Genomic DNA, 17,952 nt, shown 5'->3' with positions numbered 1-17,952 from the left:
AGTCCAGCAAGCTGGCTGGGGTGTCGGAAATAAAGCGTTTTTCTTCTAAAAACTATTTGTTTTCAAAAGCGTGATACATTTCCATCACAATACTCCTTTCCTGAAAAAAGTCAGTCGCCATTACCGCCAGCCACTACTTTTCTGTTCGTTCGTATCACTCCGCTAGAAGTTGTTTGCCTTTTCGAAGGCGGAAGTATCAGCTAGCTGGCTGCAGTGCGTCGGTTAGCCCTCTACAGGGCGCCGCGCAGTGATACGAACAAACAGAAAAGTAGTGGCTGGCGGAAATGGCGTCTGACTTTTTCCAGGAAAGGAGTATTGTGATGGAAATGTATCACGGTTTTGAAAACAAATAGTTTTTAGAAGGAAAAACGCTTTATTTCCGAGACACCAGCCAGCTTGCTGGACAATTTTCCTCTCGTCCAACACCGGACCAGAACTCGTGTCACAGAACGCTGCCAGGGGTAAGTCAGTGCTGATCGCGCACACTGGAGGTGAGGATCAAATTGAGATTCATGTTAAAAAATCCGACCGATCCCTTTAATGTTAGGTTCATCAATTTTATTTGCTTGCATATGTCAATTTTTCAGTAGGGGGAAAAAACCTGTGAATGCTTAACCACAAATATGTGGGCGTTCCCTATTAAGGCAATTAAAACCCCAACTTAAAAAGTCCCCATTTCTCCTCTTTCCACTTTGTAGCTACTTTGCGCAGATTCTGGAGGAACACGGCCCCCTTCCTGCCGACGACCCCCAGCTGCAGGGCGAGATAGAAAACTTCCCGGCTGTGGCTCGCACCAGGCTCGCCAATGCGGGCGGCATTGAGCCCTTCCTGCAGCAATCCCTCCGCTTCATAAACATCGGCGGCCGAGTGGGCCTGGCCAAGCATGCAGTCGCCCTGCAGCTGTCCACCCATTTGGACCACCTGGCGCCTCCCCCCGTATTTTCATCCAGCCCGACTGCCAGTCCCAATCTTCGTAACGCTGAGCCTTATATAACTTTCGATTTGGATGAACTCCTCCCACCTAAAGGCAAAGGCCCTGCCAACCAGTCGGGCCACGACTTGAGATCTCCGAAACGTTATACTTGTGAGGTGGACGAATCCTGGGAAACGTTTTCCTTTTCAAGTGATTTAAGTGTCACGCCACCTGAAGTTATTTTGAAGAAACACGCAGAAGTACAGGTAAGATTCCAGCATTTCGGTGTTGGGTGGAAACGCAAACTCAATTGAGTATGGAAGCACATTAACAATAGGGGTGGGAACTTATGGGTACCTCACGATATGATATGCAATACAACGCTCACGATAATTATTGATAATACCGCGATGATCGATATATTGGTCAGGTAATAAATCCACAATAAAACTACTCGACATAAACTGTTTTTTCAATGAGAAAATAGTTTTTCTTCTCCCATCACTGAAACACAATATTAAAACTGGTGTCTTCTTCAGTGAGTACTCAAGTGTATTATTTTTTTTAAACAAATACAAATGTCTTCTTAAATTTGTGACTTTCTTAAACACTATTGTCATGCAACATGTCAGTCAGTTACATAGTCAATTGTTTCATCTTATAAACTGACTTTTTTTTTTTGTGTAACATTGCAAAAGTAAAGAAATAAAATTAAATATTAAATCAATATTAATATTCCTCAGAAATCGTGCGCTTCAAAAAGTCGAAACATAAAATATGTTTTAAAATGTTAAAATTGAATATATAATACACATTTTTCATAGAAATGTTTGTTTTATTCATTTTTTCCTTTCGGACACATTACAGGTTCCATCAATCACATCACATCATTTTCAACATTGAATCCAAAAGAAGGACTGACGGGTAGAAGCCGATGGCTTATTTGAGACCCATCCCCATTGATCCATTACTAAAACGCATCAGTCATGTACATTGTTTAGAATAAACAATTCATATCGTTATCCATCCATCCCAGATTATCCCAGACACTGCTCGCTCAGTTCATCTTGAATGTCCGTGTGTAGATTGTAGCAAGTCCCAGTCATTTGGAACTGGTGAATCGGTCCCGAGACGCCACCAGCAGGCCCACCCCGCCAGGCGGCAGCCAAGCCAAGCGCATTTTTTTTTCTCGTTCGCGAATAGCGTCTTCGCTGACCTCGGATCAGCTTTCACATGTTGCGGCTTCCAGAAGAGTAGATCGGCTTGCATTGTGCCTATTGCTTTCAAGCAATATTGCCTCAATTCTGGTCAGCTCAGCCACCACTGTTGCAAGCTACTTGTAGTTCTTGATAGAGGACTCCTGAGCGCTACCAAGGCCAGCTCACCCAGCACGGCAGCCCACGCCAGCTGCATTCCAGAACCCAGACCACCAACCCCCATTTTGCGTATTGACGGCAGATTCATTGGAGCCACAATACAGCTTTATCATGTAGCCTTGACTGTTACAATAAATGTCCAAATGGAATTAGAGAGACAATATTTAATTCATACGGGAAGAGCAATACATGTTATCAATGCAGGTGTGTAAACAAGAGTTAGCCTTGGCAATGTCAGCAAGTAATCATATCCAACTCCAGTTTTGGGTAATTAGTGATGTTGTGATTTACTGTTGTTGATGTTTCTCAAGCTCCGCCAATTCTTCCACTCTGTTCACGTTTCGTGTTTTTAGTTGACCAGAGTTATCTTTAGTTTGAATAAAAATTCGGCAGTCTTTTGCCCACGTGCTTTCGATAAGTCCATTCTTTCTCATTTGTCGCGCCTTTTTGGCGATGTCAGCATTTCGTTTTAGTGAGATTTTGATTGATGTAGACATGTTTACCACAAAGCTTGTGACGGTCCCTCAGTAGAGCAATTGTTTTATTTCTGTCAACAAACCTGATCAGAACTGCCGGTGGTCGTGTCCCTCCAGTTGGAAGCGAAGAGCACATCTGATTGAGCGCAGGATCTACAGTTAATCCCAAATCTCCGAGTTGAAGTGTCACTTGTTGCTCTACAGTCTCGTTCCCTGAATATTGGCCAGAATCTTCTGTGCTAGTGCCAGCCACAGCTCTCACTGAAGGGCCGCGTCGCGGCTTTATCTTGATACCTGTGACTATCACATCGTTGATACGAAGATTCTGTTCCAAATCATCCACTTTTTGTTCCAAGGCAACAATGCGTCGATCTTTTTCTTGTGTCTCTATCTTCAATTGCTATATTTCCTGAAGAAGTGGCTCGATGCTCTTCTTCATTTCAAGTAATTCGGAGACTATTCCATTGAGTTTCACAAGAGAAGATTTTATCTCCTCAATCTCGTCATCTTGTCAGCTTTTTTTCCGCCAGGCATTTTGCAACACTGTAGTTAAAAATCCCAATGCAAAAATCAACAATTAGTTAGAAATCACGAGCGAGTGCAGGAGCAAGTACAGATGCGTCCTTCCTCAACCGATGCGTCCTTGACTCTGATGTATGCAAAACTGAGTCAGTTGCTGGACAGATAAATGACTTGCACAAGTAAAAGTAAGCTCATGAGTCTTCTAAGCCTGAAAACTTGCGTCCATTTCCCCACCACTCTTATGAGTATGGGTGTGCCAAAAAATCGATTCATAAAAGAATCGCGATTCTCACGTATGAATCGAATCGATATTAGTATCCAAAAATCGATTTTATTTAAATTAGAAATGAAGACGGGGAAAAGGCAGTTGTAGCCCACATGCTGTTTTTGTGGAAAAAGGCACTTAAAATACAAAATTAATAAATGTTTAAACAAAAAAAAAAAAAAGACACTTTAATATCTCTATTTGTCATTTTGTCTTGCAAAGCAGACTGGAGTAGATCATGACAATGTTGTGCATATCTAATTTAAAGCAGAAATCATTTGTCAATCAAATAATTTTGAATCGAGAATCGATTCTGTATCGAATCGTAGACCCAAAAATCTTGAATCGAATCGTGAGACAGTCAAAGATTCCCAGCCCTACTTATGAGGCACTCCCCCTAGTGGCCCGCCAATTGCTCAATAAGTAATGAAAAATGGAGCCGTTATAGTGGCTGTATGTTAATTACAAATATCGTGACACTTGCGTAGGCGTATCGATAATCTATCGAGAGACAAAGTATCACGATTTATTGCGATATCGATATATCGTCACACTCCTCATTAACAAACAATGTTTGATATCTTCCCTCAGACATATCAAGCAGTCAAGGACTGCATTGCGGTGAACACGGAACCTTTGAAGCCTTACGAGAGCAACCAGGTCAGTTCTTGTCTATGACCTCTTGTCCCGATGTTGTACTATTCGTTTGGTCAACAATCGATCTCCAGGGTGACATCAACAAAGCGGTCAAGCGTATTAACAAAATGGAGGCGCTGATGAGCAAGAAGGCAGATGACTGCGAGAAGGAAGCTCAGAAGCACCAAGAGACCTTGGCGTCCGTGGAGAAAGACATCCAGGAGATCTGCACCAACATAAAAGTGAGATCTCCAACCGAATGTGCAACCGGCAGATCCGGCTTGTGTCTTAAGTCACGTCCCCAACTCCTGCACCCACCACCCCTATCAAGGTTACGGACAAAGAGTTGAGCCTATTCCAGCGGAAGCTTGAGGAGGAGGTCAAGAAGGATCAGAAGGAAAAGAAAGCCAACCAGGAGGAACTGAAGGCCCTCAAAATTGAAACCGAGAAGTTGGTGGAGCAACGAGGGAGGTATGTATGGAAATTCACACAAAGCTGTCTTAAAATGTGGCCTTCACCTAAACAATGCTTTTTACTCGATCACTTGTAGTCTCACCAAACAAATTAAAGCTAACAAGGCCAACTTTGACGACAAGTTGAGTAGGTTCTTGGAGCTGAGGTATGTCTTGTTCGAGCACAATACGCTGATAGTAGCACTTAAATGGGATTTCAATAAGATAATTTTATTCCATCTTCAAGCCATCAGTCAGCAGTAGAGAAGATGAGTCTGGAGGATGAGATCACGCGCTACAAAAACTCCATTGCCGCGGCGATCAGGAGGTCCCGCAGCGCCCAGGTAAGTGGTAAAAATTATTTTGTTTGACAGTACAGGCTTCTCCAGAGAAAAATGCATGTTCCTCTGTAATTGTTTGAAGTAGTCCAAACATTTTGAGTCGAGGAACGAACCCCCCCAAAGTAATCCCGATTTTGCTCCACCAGTTGTCCATGTTGGAGAGCAGTCGGGATCAGCGCCTGTACGGCCTCCACGCTCAATTGGCCGACGTCAAGACTCTGCTGGCGAAACTGGATGACTCGGTCCAAAGGTAAGGAGCGGAGAAAAGCCTTTACATATATAGTGCTCTGCGTATCTGAGTACACACCCCCTTTTGAAGAATTTCGATTTTATTCAATATCTCACTGAGCAGAACAATTTCCAAAATTTTGACAAAATGTTTTTCTGTAGAATATGCGCTTAACTCACAACATGAAAGTAAGTAGGGGTGTTAAAAAAAATTGATTCGGCGATATATCGCGATACTACATCGCGCGATTCTCGAATCGATTCAATAATCGGAGAAATCGAATTTTTTATTTTTTTATTTTTTATTTTTTATTTTTATTAATTTTTTTTAGGATTCACACCTTAAGCATGGAAGACTGTTATATGAACGGAACATTAAGCCTTAATATTTTATTTCAATGCTGTTCAAACATGAAACAAATTATAACCTCTATAAGACTGAATAAATCTTTCAGATAAATAAATAATACATTTTCATATAAATCTTACACTCTACAAGCTTACTGATTAGTATTTTCTAAATTTGAATGAAAGAAAATCGCAACAATCGACTTATAAATTCGTATCTGGATTAATCGGTATCGAATCGTGATACGAATCGAATCGTCAGGTACTAGGCAATTCACACCCCTAAAAGTAAGGTAGTAATATAATAGAATGCATAGATTTCAAAATCTTCAATTGAATCAAATTAACTAATGCAAAAATATGAATGCATCCCACAACAAAAACGACATCTCGTATTTTCTATGACCTCCATGACTGTTATGGATAGCAACTTGTCTGCTAGGCCTGCAATTAGCAAGTTGTCAGTCTTTTTCTCGGGGTCTACTTGTGCAAAATGTACTTTAATAAATGAAATTTAAAAACTACTTTTTTTGTGGGTACTAATTAACAAATCTTGTTTTAAATCAATGGCTCACATTTGTGGGAGTATTTTTTTAGCTTAGTATCACATACAAAATCTTAATTCTGATGGGAAACTAAAGGCGTTCTTCTAAACCTGTTTTGGGTGAACACATTTATGCTGAGCACTGTACTGTATACATGACAAGTGCTGTTTTCCAATTGGAATGAACTTGACGTGGATATCAACACTTGGCAGATTTCCCTCCCTGGAAACAATGCGACAAAATGTGAGAGCCAAGGTCCAAGATCTGGAGCAGAACATCGCTGCTGCTGAGGTACACATATGGGATGAACCTTGGGAAATAGTCCAAGTAGCCCCCCCCAAACCCCCCCTCCCCCCTAATTTTTTTTTAAAAATATATATAAATATATATATAAAAGTCCCATGATGCAGTGGTGTAGAAAGAAACAGCTGTGAAAGTCTTAATTGCATCCCCCAGACACAGTACAAGGAGCAGGTGGAGCAAGTCAAAAGCGGTCGAAGTGCAAGAGACGTGCTCAGTAGTTGCCAAACTGATCTTCAAGTTTCTGCGGTAAGACGATTTGCGATGGAAGTTGATGCTTCTAGCTCGGAAACTGTCTCGACTCCGCTGTCTTTGGTGAAACGTTGCAGCTGTCTTCCGATCTGGCCGCGTTGAGTGTCGCTCCCGCGCCCCCATCGCAGCCAACGGCCGCTGCCGCGCCGGCTCCAGCCACAGAGACTCGCAACGCGGCCAAACCCTCACAGACCGCAAACACTGTGTTTGAGAAGGCCATGGAGAGCCTGAGAGCCATCTTCCCTGACTACACTAGGTAAAAACAAAATGGATGACAGATGAAATGCCAGTTCAATAACATTTTTGTCACCCCCCCCCAAAAAAAAAAAAAGGTCGGACTTAATGAAATTTCTTAAGGAACTGCGGTCATCCAATGGCGGCAGTTTAAGCAGCATGACCTTGCAGGATGTTATGAGTGGAGTGAGCCAGCTGATCCTTGAGCATAAGGTAGACGACTACTTCAAAGTGGCTCAATTTTTTGGATTCATCAAGTTCAAACTGGCTGTTTCCTCTCAGGAGGCGATCGCATCTGGCACCAAATCCGAGACTGGTGCCGTCGGGGGTGCGACCGCGGCTACGCCCCCTCTGGTAGACCCGCCTCCAGTCTGGCAGCCGGGTAAACAAAAATCGATCAGCTCCAATCCGGTAAGACCAAGGTTTTTTTTTTTTTTTGTTTTTTTTTTTTTTTATAAATCCATTGCAGTATACCTAAGTACAGTTCAATTAAAATTGAATTGTGTTTAACTTTTAAGTATGTTTGCATTTGGCTCAGTCACTGCTGTGGATGCTTATATTCGTCAGACAGAATCCAAAACTGACCATCGATTACTTTGTTTTTCATTGAGTTGGCACGGTTAGCTTTGTCTGTGGAATTCTGGTTTGTAAACCACGGTGATTATGAACAGATCACTCGGTCTAAAGCTAGAAGATTTTTTTTTTTTTTTTTTTTTTTTTTTTTTTTTTTACTGGTAGAAGGGAGAGTCTACTCTTTCTTTTGGTAGTTTTGGTGCTTATATTGTCATAGAACACACAATTCTGAAATGCTCTAAAATGACAGACCGTGATGAAAATGTGTTGCGAGTGAATGAATTGATGAACTTTAAGGGGAAGTCAACCCCAAAGTGTTTTTGACAATAATACGTTCTGTGCAGCTCCACCAGTCTAAATATGGTATTCTGGTTAAGATTGCATTGGTGGAATATGAGTTAAGCAGCAAAATCCAGCCATTTTGATCCATCTCAGGCGGCGGTCATTTTGCCACTTGCTGTGTGTCGACTGCAGATGACATCACTGTTGCTCAGGTGTCTGGTAATGACCAATTACAGCGCGGCTTCAGAAAGCAGGTGAGCTCTGATTGGTTGTTGCCCGAGACCTTAGCAAGATTGTCTTCTTCAGTCGACAGCAAGTGGCAAAATGGCCGCCGCCTGAGATGGCTCAAAATTGCTGGATTCTGCTACTTAACTCATATTCCACAAATGTAATATGAATCAGAATGTCATGTTTAGACTAGATTATTGTCAATAATATGTTTGTTTGACTTCCACTTTTAACTGAACATTGCTACTGTATTTTAATGTTAGCCTTTTGTATGTAATTGCAGCTGAACTTGGAGGACCCTTGTATCATCTGTCAGGAAGAAATGAGTCCACCCGACCGCTTGGTTTTGGAGTGCAGACACACTTTCCATAAGGATGTGAGTTGGACTAAGTCACATATTTACAAGTCTGAAGCGTAAACTAAAAAATCAAGCCGAGTCTTTAGTCTTGCTCAGTCACATATGCTATAGGAGGATCCTTTAACATTTTTTATCACATGCGTGGATAGCTGTGTGGCAGAAAACATGGCGGACTGCATAGAAACAACATACACGAAGAAAGTTAGAGGGCGAATCGCCGCTATTTAAGCACGTTACCGGCCGAAGGGTGGAGGAGGTTTACGGAGATGTATTGGCGACAATTTGAAACTGTTGAAAGCCCATATGAGACGTGGGATTATGACAAAATTTGGTCTGACTCACCTGTTTCCTGGTCACACATCTGCTTTGGGGACAAATTACTCTTATTTAATACAAAGCCCTGTGCAAAACTGGATAATTATTCTTCATTGAAGTGTAAATCCGTGCGTTGCTGTCGAGTCGCGCCGGGAGTGACGTCATGCAGCCGACAAATTCGCCCTTCGGAGGACCCAGCCTTGTGAATTTGGACACAGGCAGACTATCGCATTACATTTAAGTTTGTGGAAGTACGTCACTCCAAACCAACCCCTCAAAACAATCAGCAGTCAACAATCAATAGTTCCATAGGGGAATTATGTCAACAAGCACCACAGCTTATTCTTGATTTATTTTGGGAAATGCAGTGACTTTAGTACAGTGAGACTTGTCCTCTGTGTGAGAATTTCAATGGTATCTGGTCTAGTTTTAACAACTAAATATCAGAGCTGACAAAATTCTTCTTTTCAAATCCAGTCTTGGAGAAACATGCCGTCATTCTACGTAGCATACTAGCATTGTAGCACCTTTAATGGAGCTGTCAGGATGGAACTCACTATTATTTAATTCAATCTCTGGTGTAATAACCTTATTTATTGATTGAATTATTTTCTATTTTATTATCTGTTCTCATTGCTGCTGGGCATGTAAATTTCCCAGAGGGAGCCATCCCAAAGGGATCAATAAAGTCAAGTCTAAGTCTATAGATACCGCGTATACACAAGTGAGATCGGCAGGTATCAAAACAGATGCAGAATGCACTATTTATTCAGAGAAGATGAACGTGTGGACACTCAAGTATAAAACTAGGCACTCCCCCCCCCCCCCCTTCTCATTTATAGAAATCCATAACACAACTCTGATATGCCTTTTGATCCTCTGTTCGTAACGCTGGACGGCTTTTCCGTTAGCCTTCACGTTTAGCGATCCAGGATAGCCCATTTCAAGAGGAGGAACAAGTCAAGGTGGCTGTCGATCGTGCTTGGGAACACCTGAATAAAACCGCAAAACAATATGACTCAGCGGATTTTATAATGCACAAACGCTATTATTATTATTATTATTATTATTATTATTATTATTATTATTTAATCCTATCAAAATAACAAATATATGGTCACAAGTACTTACCGGCAATAAAGTGAGCGTTAGAAACCCATCAGCATCAGACGGAATCCGGGCTTTGAGCGTGAAGTTATAACCTGTCCTCCCTGCTTGCAGCCATTTCTTTCCCTTTTCGCGGCCCCTTTGTGAATGCGATTTTAAAAAAAAAACAAAAAAAAAAACTTTTTTTTTAATTTGTATTTTTTATTTTTTTTAAATCAGGCTCCCGACGGGCTGTACAATTTATGGCACAAGAATTAACCATCTGCTTCTCTTAATCCTCCTCCAAATGTGCGAAACCATCGAACTCCATGCAAAACACGTTGGTTCTTGTCACCCATTTCCCATGATGCAACGCGCGAAACATAAACAACACGTCACACAGGATCCTCCTATTGGCCCGTCAGCCATTTTGTTCTTAGCATGTTAGCATGTAGCCTCAGTACTATGAGCACGTGTTGTTGTGTTTGTGTCCAGTGCATCACTTCCTGGTTAAAGGAGAAGAGCACATGTCCCACCTGCAGGAAAGACACCATGTTCAAAGAGTTCCCCTTACTGCCCAGTAGGAGGCGCCAAGCCCCATGAGGTCATCTCTCACCGCTAATACCATTTTAAAATAAAATACTATTCACTTTCACCTTTTATGTAGACGTTCTTAGTTATGACTGATAAAAGTCAAATTTAAATTTGCCTGCAGACGTTCTTAGTTATGACTAATAAAAGTCAAGTTTAAATTTGCCTGTCAGTGATTCAAACCCACACACAAAACACAATTTTCCTTGTAGGAGTTCCTTTTTTATTGGCATTTTTTATTAGGTCATTAAAAAAAAAAAAAAAAAAAAAAAATGAAAATAGGGAATTGAGCATTATTCTAGAAAAATAGGACAGACACTTTCAAATTATTTTTCTCACCTGGAGCATTACAGCACATCTCCAAATACAAATGCCGAAAATAGCCTCTCAACTTTGAAAGCGCATCAGTGCTCCTAAATGTCTGTCTACACAATGGGGGGTGGCCTGCTAGTATTTAATCCACAGTAAGGTCTGGTGTGTTCTCTCAAAATGATCTCTTCATTTTGCTTGCCAGCAAAAAATGCATTTTGTTGTATACTGAATGATATAACCTATTCCAAGTTATTTCAACACTTGTTTAGCTCGGCTGTCATACGTCCAGCAAGTGTTATACAGTTGAAGCTTGATTTAGTGGACTAATTGGTTGAAAATGTCATGTTATAGCCTTCAAGTGAAGGCCTTTTTTTTTAACACCCAGTACAGTACAAAATCACTGTAAATGAGGAAAAAAATTGGGTGGTAGAGATGCTTACAGTCCTTTTGCATGCCGATGGCAATGCTAAGCTAACGTCAATGCTTTCCATTGCTCGCCTTTTAATGGGACTGTTGTCACCGCCATCATGGCCGCCATGTAGGCGCGTCCGTTAGCTTGTACAAATCTGTACTAGGAAAAGTGCCATTTTGAGTGGACTGAACACTATTTTCTGCCCATGAAATCTGGAGTCCGTTGCATTTCCATGAAATCCAATTTCCAGGAGAAGCTTGGTTGTATTACTTGTTTCTTTAGAAGTACAGCATATGCTTGCAGACTGTAAAGTCTTTGTCAAGTTTTCACTTCCTTTTCGTGAATCTACAGCGCAAATTTGAACGGAGCTGGGGCCTCATTTATAAAACTGTGCGTGAAAACCTGCGCAGAAATGTACGTACGAACGAAACTCAAAACGCATGTACGCAGAAAAAAATTGAGATTTATAAAACCATGCGTATACACACATGCGCATATCTGCACGCAAGTTCCCTTTATAAATGCCACACGATCCCAACCGGTGTGCGCAGCAGATTCCACGCCATTCCCCTCCCCAAGTCCGCCAATTTCATCCCATATTTGGCAATGGAAAACAACTCATCTGCGTATTAATAAGCAGCACGTGTTGCCAACACCAAATCAAAACAATTTGGACGGCCAATGAAAGGCAAGAAAGAAAGCTAAATTCACCATGATATACATAGAATTTTTGTGTGAACAGTACGTCCTATTTAAAAAAAATAATAATAATAATAATTTAAAACAAAAAGAAAGATGTGCATTGAAACCCTCATTGAAGGGGTCGAGTCACGGAAGGCCAATAAAAGTAAGCAGGACGAGCTGTGGCGTAATGCCGCCGCAGGGCGCACAGTAGCAGACTTTCATTTTTTAAGAAGGAAAAAGAATAAATAATAATAACAATAATAATATTAATAAAAAATAATCCGTCCATTTTCTTAACCGCTTAAACTTTTGTCGTCGTTACTCATACTTATTAATTGTCTCAAGGCGATCAATAGGCCGCCCTATTATTGTTAGTATTCCAAATGTGTTGTTTATGGATCTTCAACCTGAATCATGGCTGAATGGATCGCATTGTGAACGTTTATGACTGACGCGCGCATTCTTTCATGTACTTGCATGAGTGACAAAACCTATACGCATTTATTTTTATTTTTATCCTTATTGTTTTGCGTCATAGCCTTTAATGCCAATTGCGCGGCGGGCGGGTGAAGTTACGATAGACGCATATTGTTGAGCGGCGCGATGATGTAATGCGTGCAGGATGTGTCCACATTAGTTGTCACTAATGTGATTTGTTGCGTGAGGCTTTTTCAAGATAGTTATCAATGGGAGAAGACTGACATTTAAGATGTTTATTTGCGTGCAGCTTTCCGCCCCGCTGCGTGCTTGTGACGTCGGAGCAAGTCTGCAAAATATTATAATGTGACATCCAGCATACATGGCGTTTGAGGAATAGAAATGCACCACAAAGCTGATTGTGTCGCTGTTTTCCCATGTCTCCAGAATGTGCGGATTGCGTACGGTAGGTCCAGACTTGACGTGGCGGTGCATAAAGTTTCACGTTCAGTTTGTTTTCTATAAATACCACCTTTGGCGCAGAAATGTTCGTACGTAGAGTTTTGGCCTCATTTTGATCGTACGCAAGCTTTATAAATGAGGCTCCTGGTGCTAATTGAGTTGCGTCTATCAAACCCTCCGCTCGTGTTCGTGGATTTACCCCGTCCGTAAAAGTTCTGTGCAGAGCATACCGAACGGTATTTGGTCCCATCCCTAATCGACACCGGCCTAAACAATTATTAATAATTATCAGCAATAGAAGTATGAATAACTGTAAACATACATGATACACATATACACAGTGGTGCCTTGGCTTTGGAGTTGTTCTCTCCAATTGAATTTGTCAAATCAACTTTCCTCATTTAAATGAATTGAATTGCTCGCAATACAAAGCTTGTATCTCAACACTACGGAAGCGTATTGCATTCACTTCTGGAAAAAAAATCCTCCTTTTTTTCTGACTTTTTTTTTTTCAGGCATTTTTTTCTCTTTTTCTGAATTTCTTTTGTTTTACTGACTATTTTTGTCATTAAAAAATATTCAGAAAAATGGGGGTTGAGGGAAATATTTAGAAAAACAGAAGGTAAACAGAAAATATTCAGATAAATGGTAAAAAAATATTTTTTTTAAATTACTCAGAAAAACAAGCTGGTGCTCTGTTTTTAAGTTGTTTTTTTTGTTTGTTTTTGTTTTGTTCGTTTGTTTTACCTCTGAACTCCAAGTGACTTGTTGCAGCCTCATACCTCTAAAGACCTTCAACTATGTCACTTACTGCCATGATTTTAGTAAGCTAACAGTTACGTTTTTACGAAGCTTATTGCATGTGGAAAAGTGTCCAAGTCTGCATTAGAGAGTCTGCAACAAGTCATTTGGACTTCAGAGGTTAAAAAAAAAAAAAAAAAAACGAAAAAAAGCTTTTTTTCCTGACTATTTTTTCCCCGTTATTTTTTATTTTATTTTTTTTAATATAATTTATTCCGCTGTATTTCTGGAATATTTTATTTCGGTTTTTCCTAATAATTTTTCCTGCGTTTTTCCTATTTTCTCCTTCTTCTTTTTTTGACGGAAAAAAATGTGCAGTAAAACAGAAAAAATATTAAGAAAAACATAAAATTTAGAAATAATAATCACAAACAAAGCTCCCCCCAAAAGTCTTTTTAGCCAATATATTTTTTTTTTTTCTTTTTCATTTTCCAAGTGAATGCAATACGCTTCCGTACAAATAAATGGGTTGGGTTACTTGTAAGTAAAGGTACCACTGTGTGTATGACTGTAAACATGCATAAGTATGTACAGTTTGTACACAATATACACATTTGCAATAGGGTAATACCTGATAAAAGCAGGAGAACGAAAATGAGTAATGTCGCTCACATGGAGTGAGAGCAGAGCTTGGCCACGGACGAGAAGAAGCCGAGCTTGCCGCTTTTAGGCTGCTCCATGTGGGTTGTGAGTTGGCTCTGGAGGTGCTTGAAGATGGCATCGTCGAACGACGCTTCGTCCGACGTCACCGCCTCCACCAGTTTGCTGGCTGAGCCAAAGTGGGCCAGGAGCTTCTTGACGACAGGCAAGATCACCTCCTCCAGGTTGGCCATGGTCTCAATGTTGTCCATGTGCTGCGGGTTGATCTCCTCCAGCGCCCTGCAGGACAGATGCTCCACCACCAGTATCAGGGCGTCCATCTTCAGAGATTGCTTGTACTTCCTCGGCAGCCGCTGGCCCAGCTGCGTGGCCAGCGTGTAGGCCAGCAGGCGAGTCAGCTTCGCGTTAAAGGACGCTGTGCGTTCCGACCTGGGCGACAGGTTGGACGATGGCCCCTTGGGGGCGGAGGGCTCCGTGATGGGTCGCGTTCGGCATCGCGACCCTGAAGACTTCTTGCTAAGCGTCTTGGCGCTCGCTTGCCGGGGTTCCTCGTCTTCATTGAGGGCGGTGACCACCAGCTGGTTAATCTCACTGACGGCGCCCGATACCTCGTCGGCGTACGTCTCACAGTCGTCAGTCTCCATCCAGAGGAGCAGCTGCTGCAGGAACCGCCAGGCGGCGTCCTCCGTCATGGCGTACAAAACCTCCGGGGAGAACTTGTTCCCGCCGTCCCGGTTTTTCTTCCCCTTTTGTCCCCACAACACAGAGTCCATGAAAGGTGTATTGGAGCGGCTGGAGGGTACCTCATACACTTCACTCTGACAGGACATGAGGTACTCGTAGAGGCGAGAGGAGAGATCTTGGGAGAAGACCCGGAGCTTCTCGTCCATGTAGCGCTTCATTTTGGCCTCGCGGACTTCAGGTTCCATCTGGCTGAGGTCGTCGAACATCTTGGCCACCCGGTCCTGGATAGCCTCGAACTCGAACGCGGGTTTCTGCGACGGCCTGACGTGTAAGGTGCTGGACCTGAACGCGCCTGCTTTGGGGGACTTTGGCTGATCCGACCGCAGGCACACCAGACACGCGTCTTGGTTTTTAAAGGCGCGTTTGAGTCCTACTAACATTCGCGCAAACTGCAACCGCGCAAAATTGAAGAAGCGGAACCTGCGCAGTTTGACCCGGCCGTCCGGGCTGCTCATCTCCTGCGACTTGAAGAAATTCTTCACTTTGTTGGAGATGAGCTTCAGGTTGATGTTGAAGCGGGTCAGGTGACTTTCCACGCAGTCCCCGGAGCCGCGCGATGGCTCCTGTATGATGCTTCTGGTGATGTCCAGAGCGGCCTTGTTAGCGCTCTGCCGGGCGGTGGGGTCCGCCTCGTCAGAACGTTGACTCAGTTTCTCAACGTCCACCGCCGATTCCAGTCGGCTGGGTTTCTCACCCTTTCTGGCGCGGGACCACTTCAGGAGGATCCCGCTGACGGCGTCCGTCATGTCGCCGACTTTCATGGAGGAGCGGCCGCACAGGACCACGCACGGCGTGCGCGCCCGAGCGAACACGTGCCGCAAGTACTCCACGGCCTTGCGGAAGATGGAGGCCAGGTTGCCCACACTGGACATGGTGCCGCGGATGAAGAGGGTGGGGTCAGACGGCCACTGGGTGGTCGTCTGGGCCACGGACAAGGCCGACGTCACCCGGTGCTTCACCTCCGACTCAACCAGCGAGGTGAGCTCCACCGCGCCCTCGTACTTCTGCGGCGGGAGGTCAAGGGCAGCCGCAAATGTCTCAGTGATGCACTCGCTCAGTTTCGGGCTGCACCGGTCGATGGCGTTGCTCACCTGCGGTAAGTGAGAGTCGTTACTCAAAGTACATTTTTCCAAGTATTGTCAATTGACTATTTATTTTTCTGGTCACTTTATACAGGGAGTTCTCGAGTTAAGGCGCACTCCGACCTAAGGCGTTTCGATGGTTCCGCCCGGCCCGCCATTTTGGCTCCTCGTTCGCCATATAACCCGCAGTGTTTTCCCCTCGTCCGCTATTTAGCCCTTAGCTAGTGCTAGGCTTGTGCAATTGTGGGAGTATCTCTGGCTTTTTTGCTCTGTTTTTTCCACATGGCCCCAAAGAAGAAAGCTACGTCTTCTATTAATGTTGGTCCAGCCAAAAGAAAAGCAATTACCATGGAAACGAAGCTCGACATGAAAATATCACAGAAAGGAGAGACACCGGCAAAGACTTGGGCTTCGGTCGGACAGTCGCACAGCATCTTATTTTATTTTTGTCATGTATTTTAGATATTTTTATGCAAATTATTTTGATGTAAATAATGACTTTATTGGGGAAATTTGACTTAAGTTAAAATTCGGGTTATATCGTTAGCGTACGAACGCCACTCAGACGTAACTCGAGGACTCCCTGTATTTGAAAAAACATCTATATACTTGCCACTCCTTACTTTGTCTAAATAGGCCTGTTACCTTTGTTCCTATTATTTCAGTTAACAATAGCTACGGTAATTTTATTGGATTTTTTTTCCTCTTCAGTTCACGTTACCAAAGCTACGGGAGCATGTTTTGATGGCAGAAGTCAAGCAAACGCTAGCTGGCTCTGAGCCATCATTGTGCTAAGTTAAAAAAAAAAAATGTATATAATATATATATATATGGTGAAAATTCATTTTTAAGTACATTTGAGTCTTTTTTTTTTTTTTTTTTTCCCCTTCCTTCTACTTATGTTTCTACTTGTCTCCCCCACACACACACAAGTACACACAAGTATTAGTGACTACTTTTGCAGACTGACAGTCAAAAGGTGTTCTTTTTACTTTTGTACTTGTACATTTCAGACTTTTTTTTTTTTTAACATAAGTATAGGAGTTAAATTTGTACTCATGTTTTCCAACTTTTTTTTAATGCAAGTATGTTTTACTAATACTTGAATAGTTATTTTGTAATTTAGTTATCTTTTTCAATAATCCACCTGTATTTACAGACTAGTGTTTTTTTTTTTTTTTTTTTTTTATAAACAAGTTGACAAATCTGTACTTCTACTTTTGCCAGTATTTTTTATTTTTTTTTTTAAATACATGTAAGGCTCTGCGCTTGTACTTGAACAGCGAGTACTTTTGCCAGATGTAATTGACAGTAAAAAACAAAAATACGTTATAATGCGTAATACTGTATGTAAATAATATTGTAGATTGTCCCTTAGTTGAACCCGTACTTCTGCTTTTACCAGACTTTTTATTTTTTACACGAGTATCCAGCTTTTAGTACAGGAGTTTCATACTTTTACCAGAGACCGTCTTTATTTTACTTACGGAGTTTACGCCAGTCTATAAAAGTATCTGTACTTCCACTTGATACATAGCGTGCTTTTGCCAACTGTCATTTAAAGTAAAAACTGTTGAACTTTTTTTTTGGGGTCCTTTACAAGATCCCCTCACCACCACCACCATTTTTGGCACCTGGACTTACCTGAGCCTGAGACGCTTGCCCGCGCAGGTGTTCGCTGATGGCGGGCTGAAGTTGCCGCACCACGTCGGAGGAGATCCTCTGGATCACGTCGGTGATGGTTTCGGCCAAGACGGCCTTGGTCTCCGAATCGGGGGTCCCGGCCACCAGCAGAGCCCATTGGGCCGCGGAGATGAGATTGAAGCGGGACTTGACCAGCTCGAGGATGGCGTCCACCTTGAGTAAACGATCCGGCTCCATCTCGGGGTCGCTTCGATCGGCAGGAAGGTGACGTCACAAGTTCGGATCCACTACATTTAGACTGCGTGGAACCATATAAATTCATGCAAACACTTAGTGGTTCTGTCAAATTGCCCCCCGGTGAAGTATCGGCTTATTCTTTGTACAAAAGGTGACGTCACCGGCGAACTCGCGACGTCTGGCTGTGGTCGCCCGTGACCAGACGTGACGTCACAGCGTGTAAGACGTTTACTTCC

The 17,952-nt window shown here is 42.5% G+C and overlaps 2 protein-coding genes across 3 annotated transcripts in view; one reads left to right on the top strand and one right to left on the bottom strand.

Moving 5' to 3' along the window:
- Window positions 1–10,482, top strand: part of ttc3 (tetratricopeptide repeat domain 3) — a 25,213-nt gene extending 14,731 nt beyond the window's left edge. For both annotated transcript variants that reach the window (XM_077504882.1, XM_077504881.1), the window contains exons 31-44: window positions 699–1,179; window positions 4,144–4,212; window positions 4,281–4,430; window positions 4,520–4,659; window positions 4,739–4,807; window positions 4,888–4,984; window positions 5,128–5,231; window positions 6,315–6,393; window positions 6,559–6,651; window positions 6,732–6,910; window positions 6,987–7,101; window positions 7,171–7,299; window positions 8,255–8,347; window positions 10,226–10,482. In XM_077504882.1, the coding sequence (XP_077361008.1) occupies window positions 699–1,179; window positions 4,144–4,212; window positions 4,281–4,430; window positions 4,520–4,659; window positions 4,739–4,807; window positions 4,888–4,984; window positions 5,128–5,231; window positions 6,315–6,393; window positions 6,559–6,651; window positions 6,732–6,910; window positions 6,987–7,101; window positions 7,171–7,299; window positions 8,255–8,347; window positions 10,226–10,333 (1,906 nt within the window). In that variant the 3' untranslated portion in view covers window positions 10,334–10,482. The remainder of the gene's footprint in view (window positions 1–698; window positions 1,180–4,143; window positions 4,213–4,280; window positions 4,431–4,519; window positions 4,660–4,738; window positions 4,808–4,887; window positions 4,985–5,127; window positions 5,232–6,314; window positions 6,394–6,558; window positions 6,652–6,731; window positions 6,911–6,986; window positions 7,102–7,170; window positions 7,300–8,254; window positions 8,348–10,225) is intronic.
- On the bottom strand, window positions 10,477–17,952 carry LOC144006169 (uncharacterized). The gene is made up of 3 exons (XM_077504883.1): window positions 17,878–17,952; window positions 17,480–17,777; window positions 10,477–15,844 (listed from the first exon to the last, which is right to left on the bottom strand). Exons 2-3 carry the CDS (start codon window positions 17,714–17,716, stop codon window positions 14,018–14,020), a joined length of 2,064 nt encoding a protein of 687 aa, XP_077361009.1. The 5' UTR covers window positions 17,717–17,777; window positions 17,878–17,952; the 3' UTR covers window positions 10,477–14,017.

The sequence above is a fragment of the Festucalex cinctus genome, chromosome 18, assembly GCF_051991245.1.
Source record: "Festucalex cinctus isolate MCC-2025b chromosome 18, RoL_Fcin_1.0, whole genome shotgun sequence".
NCBI lineage: Eukaryota > Metazoa > Chordata > Actinopteri > Syngnathiformes > Syngnathidae > Festucalex > Festucalex cinctus.
This window is presented reverse-complemented; position numbering and strand designations above follow the sequence as displayed.

Coding starts and splice junctions, on each gene's coding strand:
- LOC144006169 (XM_077504883.1), bottom strand. CDS start 17,716: ATGGAGCCGGATCGTTTACTCAAGGTGGACGCCATCCTCGAGCTGGTC. Junction 15,845..17,479: donor GGCAAGCGTCTCAGGCTCAG/GTAAGTCCAGGT, acceptor CACTTACCGCAG/GTGAGCAACGCCATCGACCG.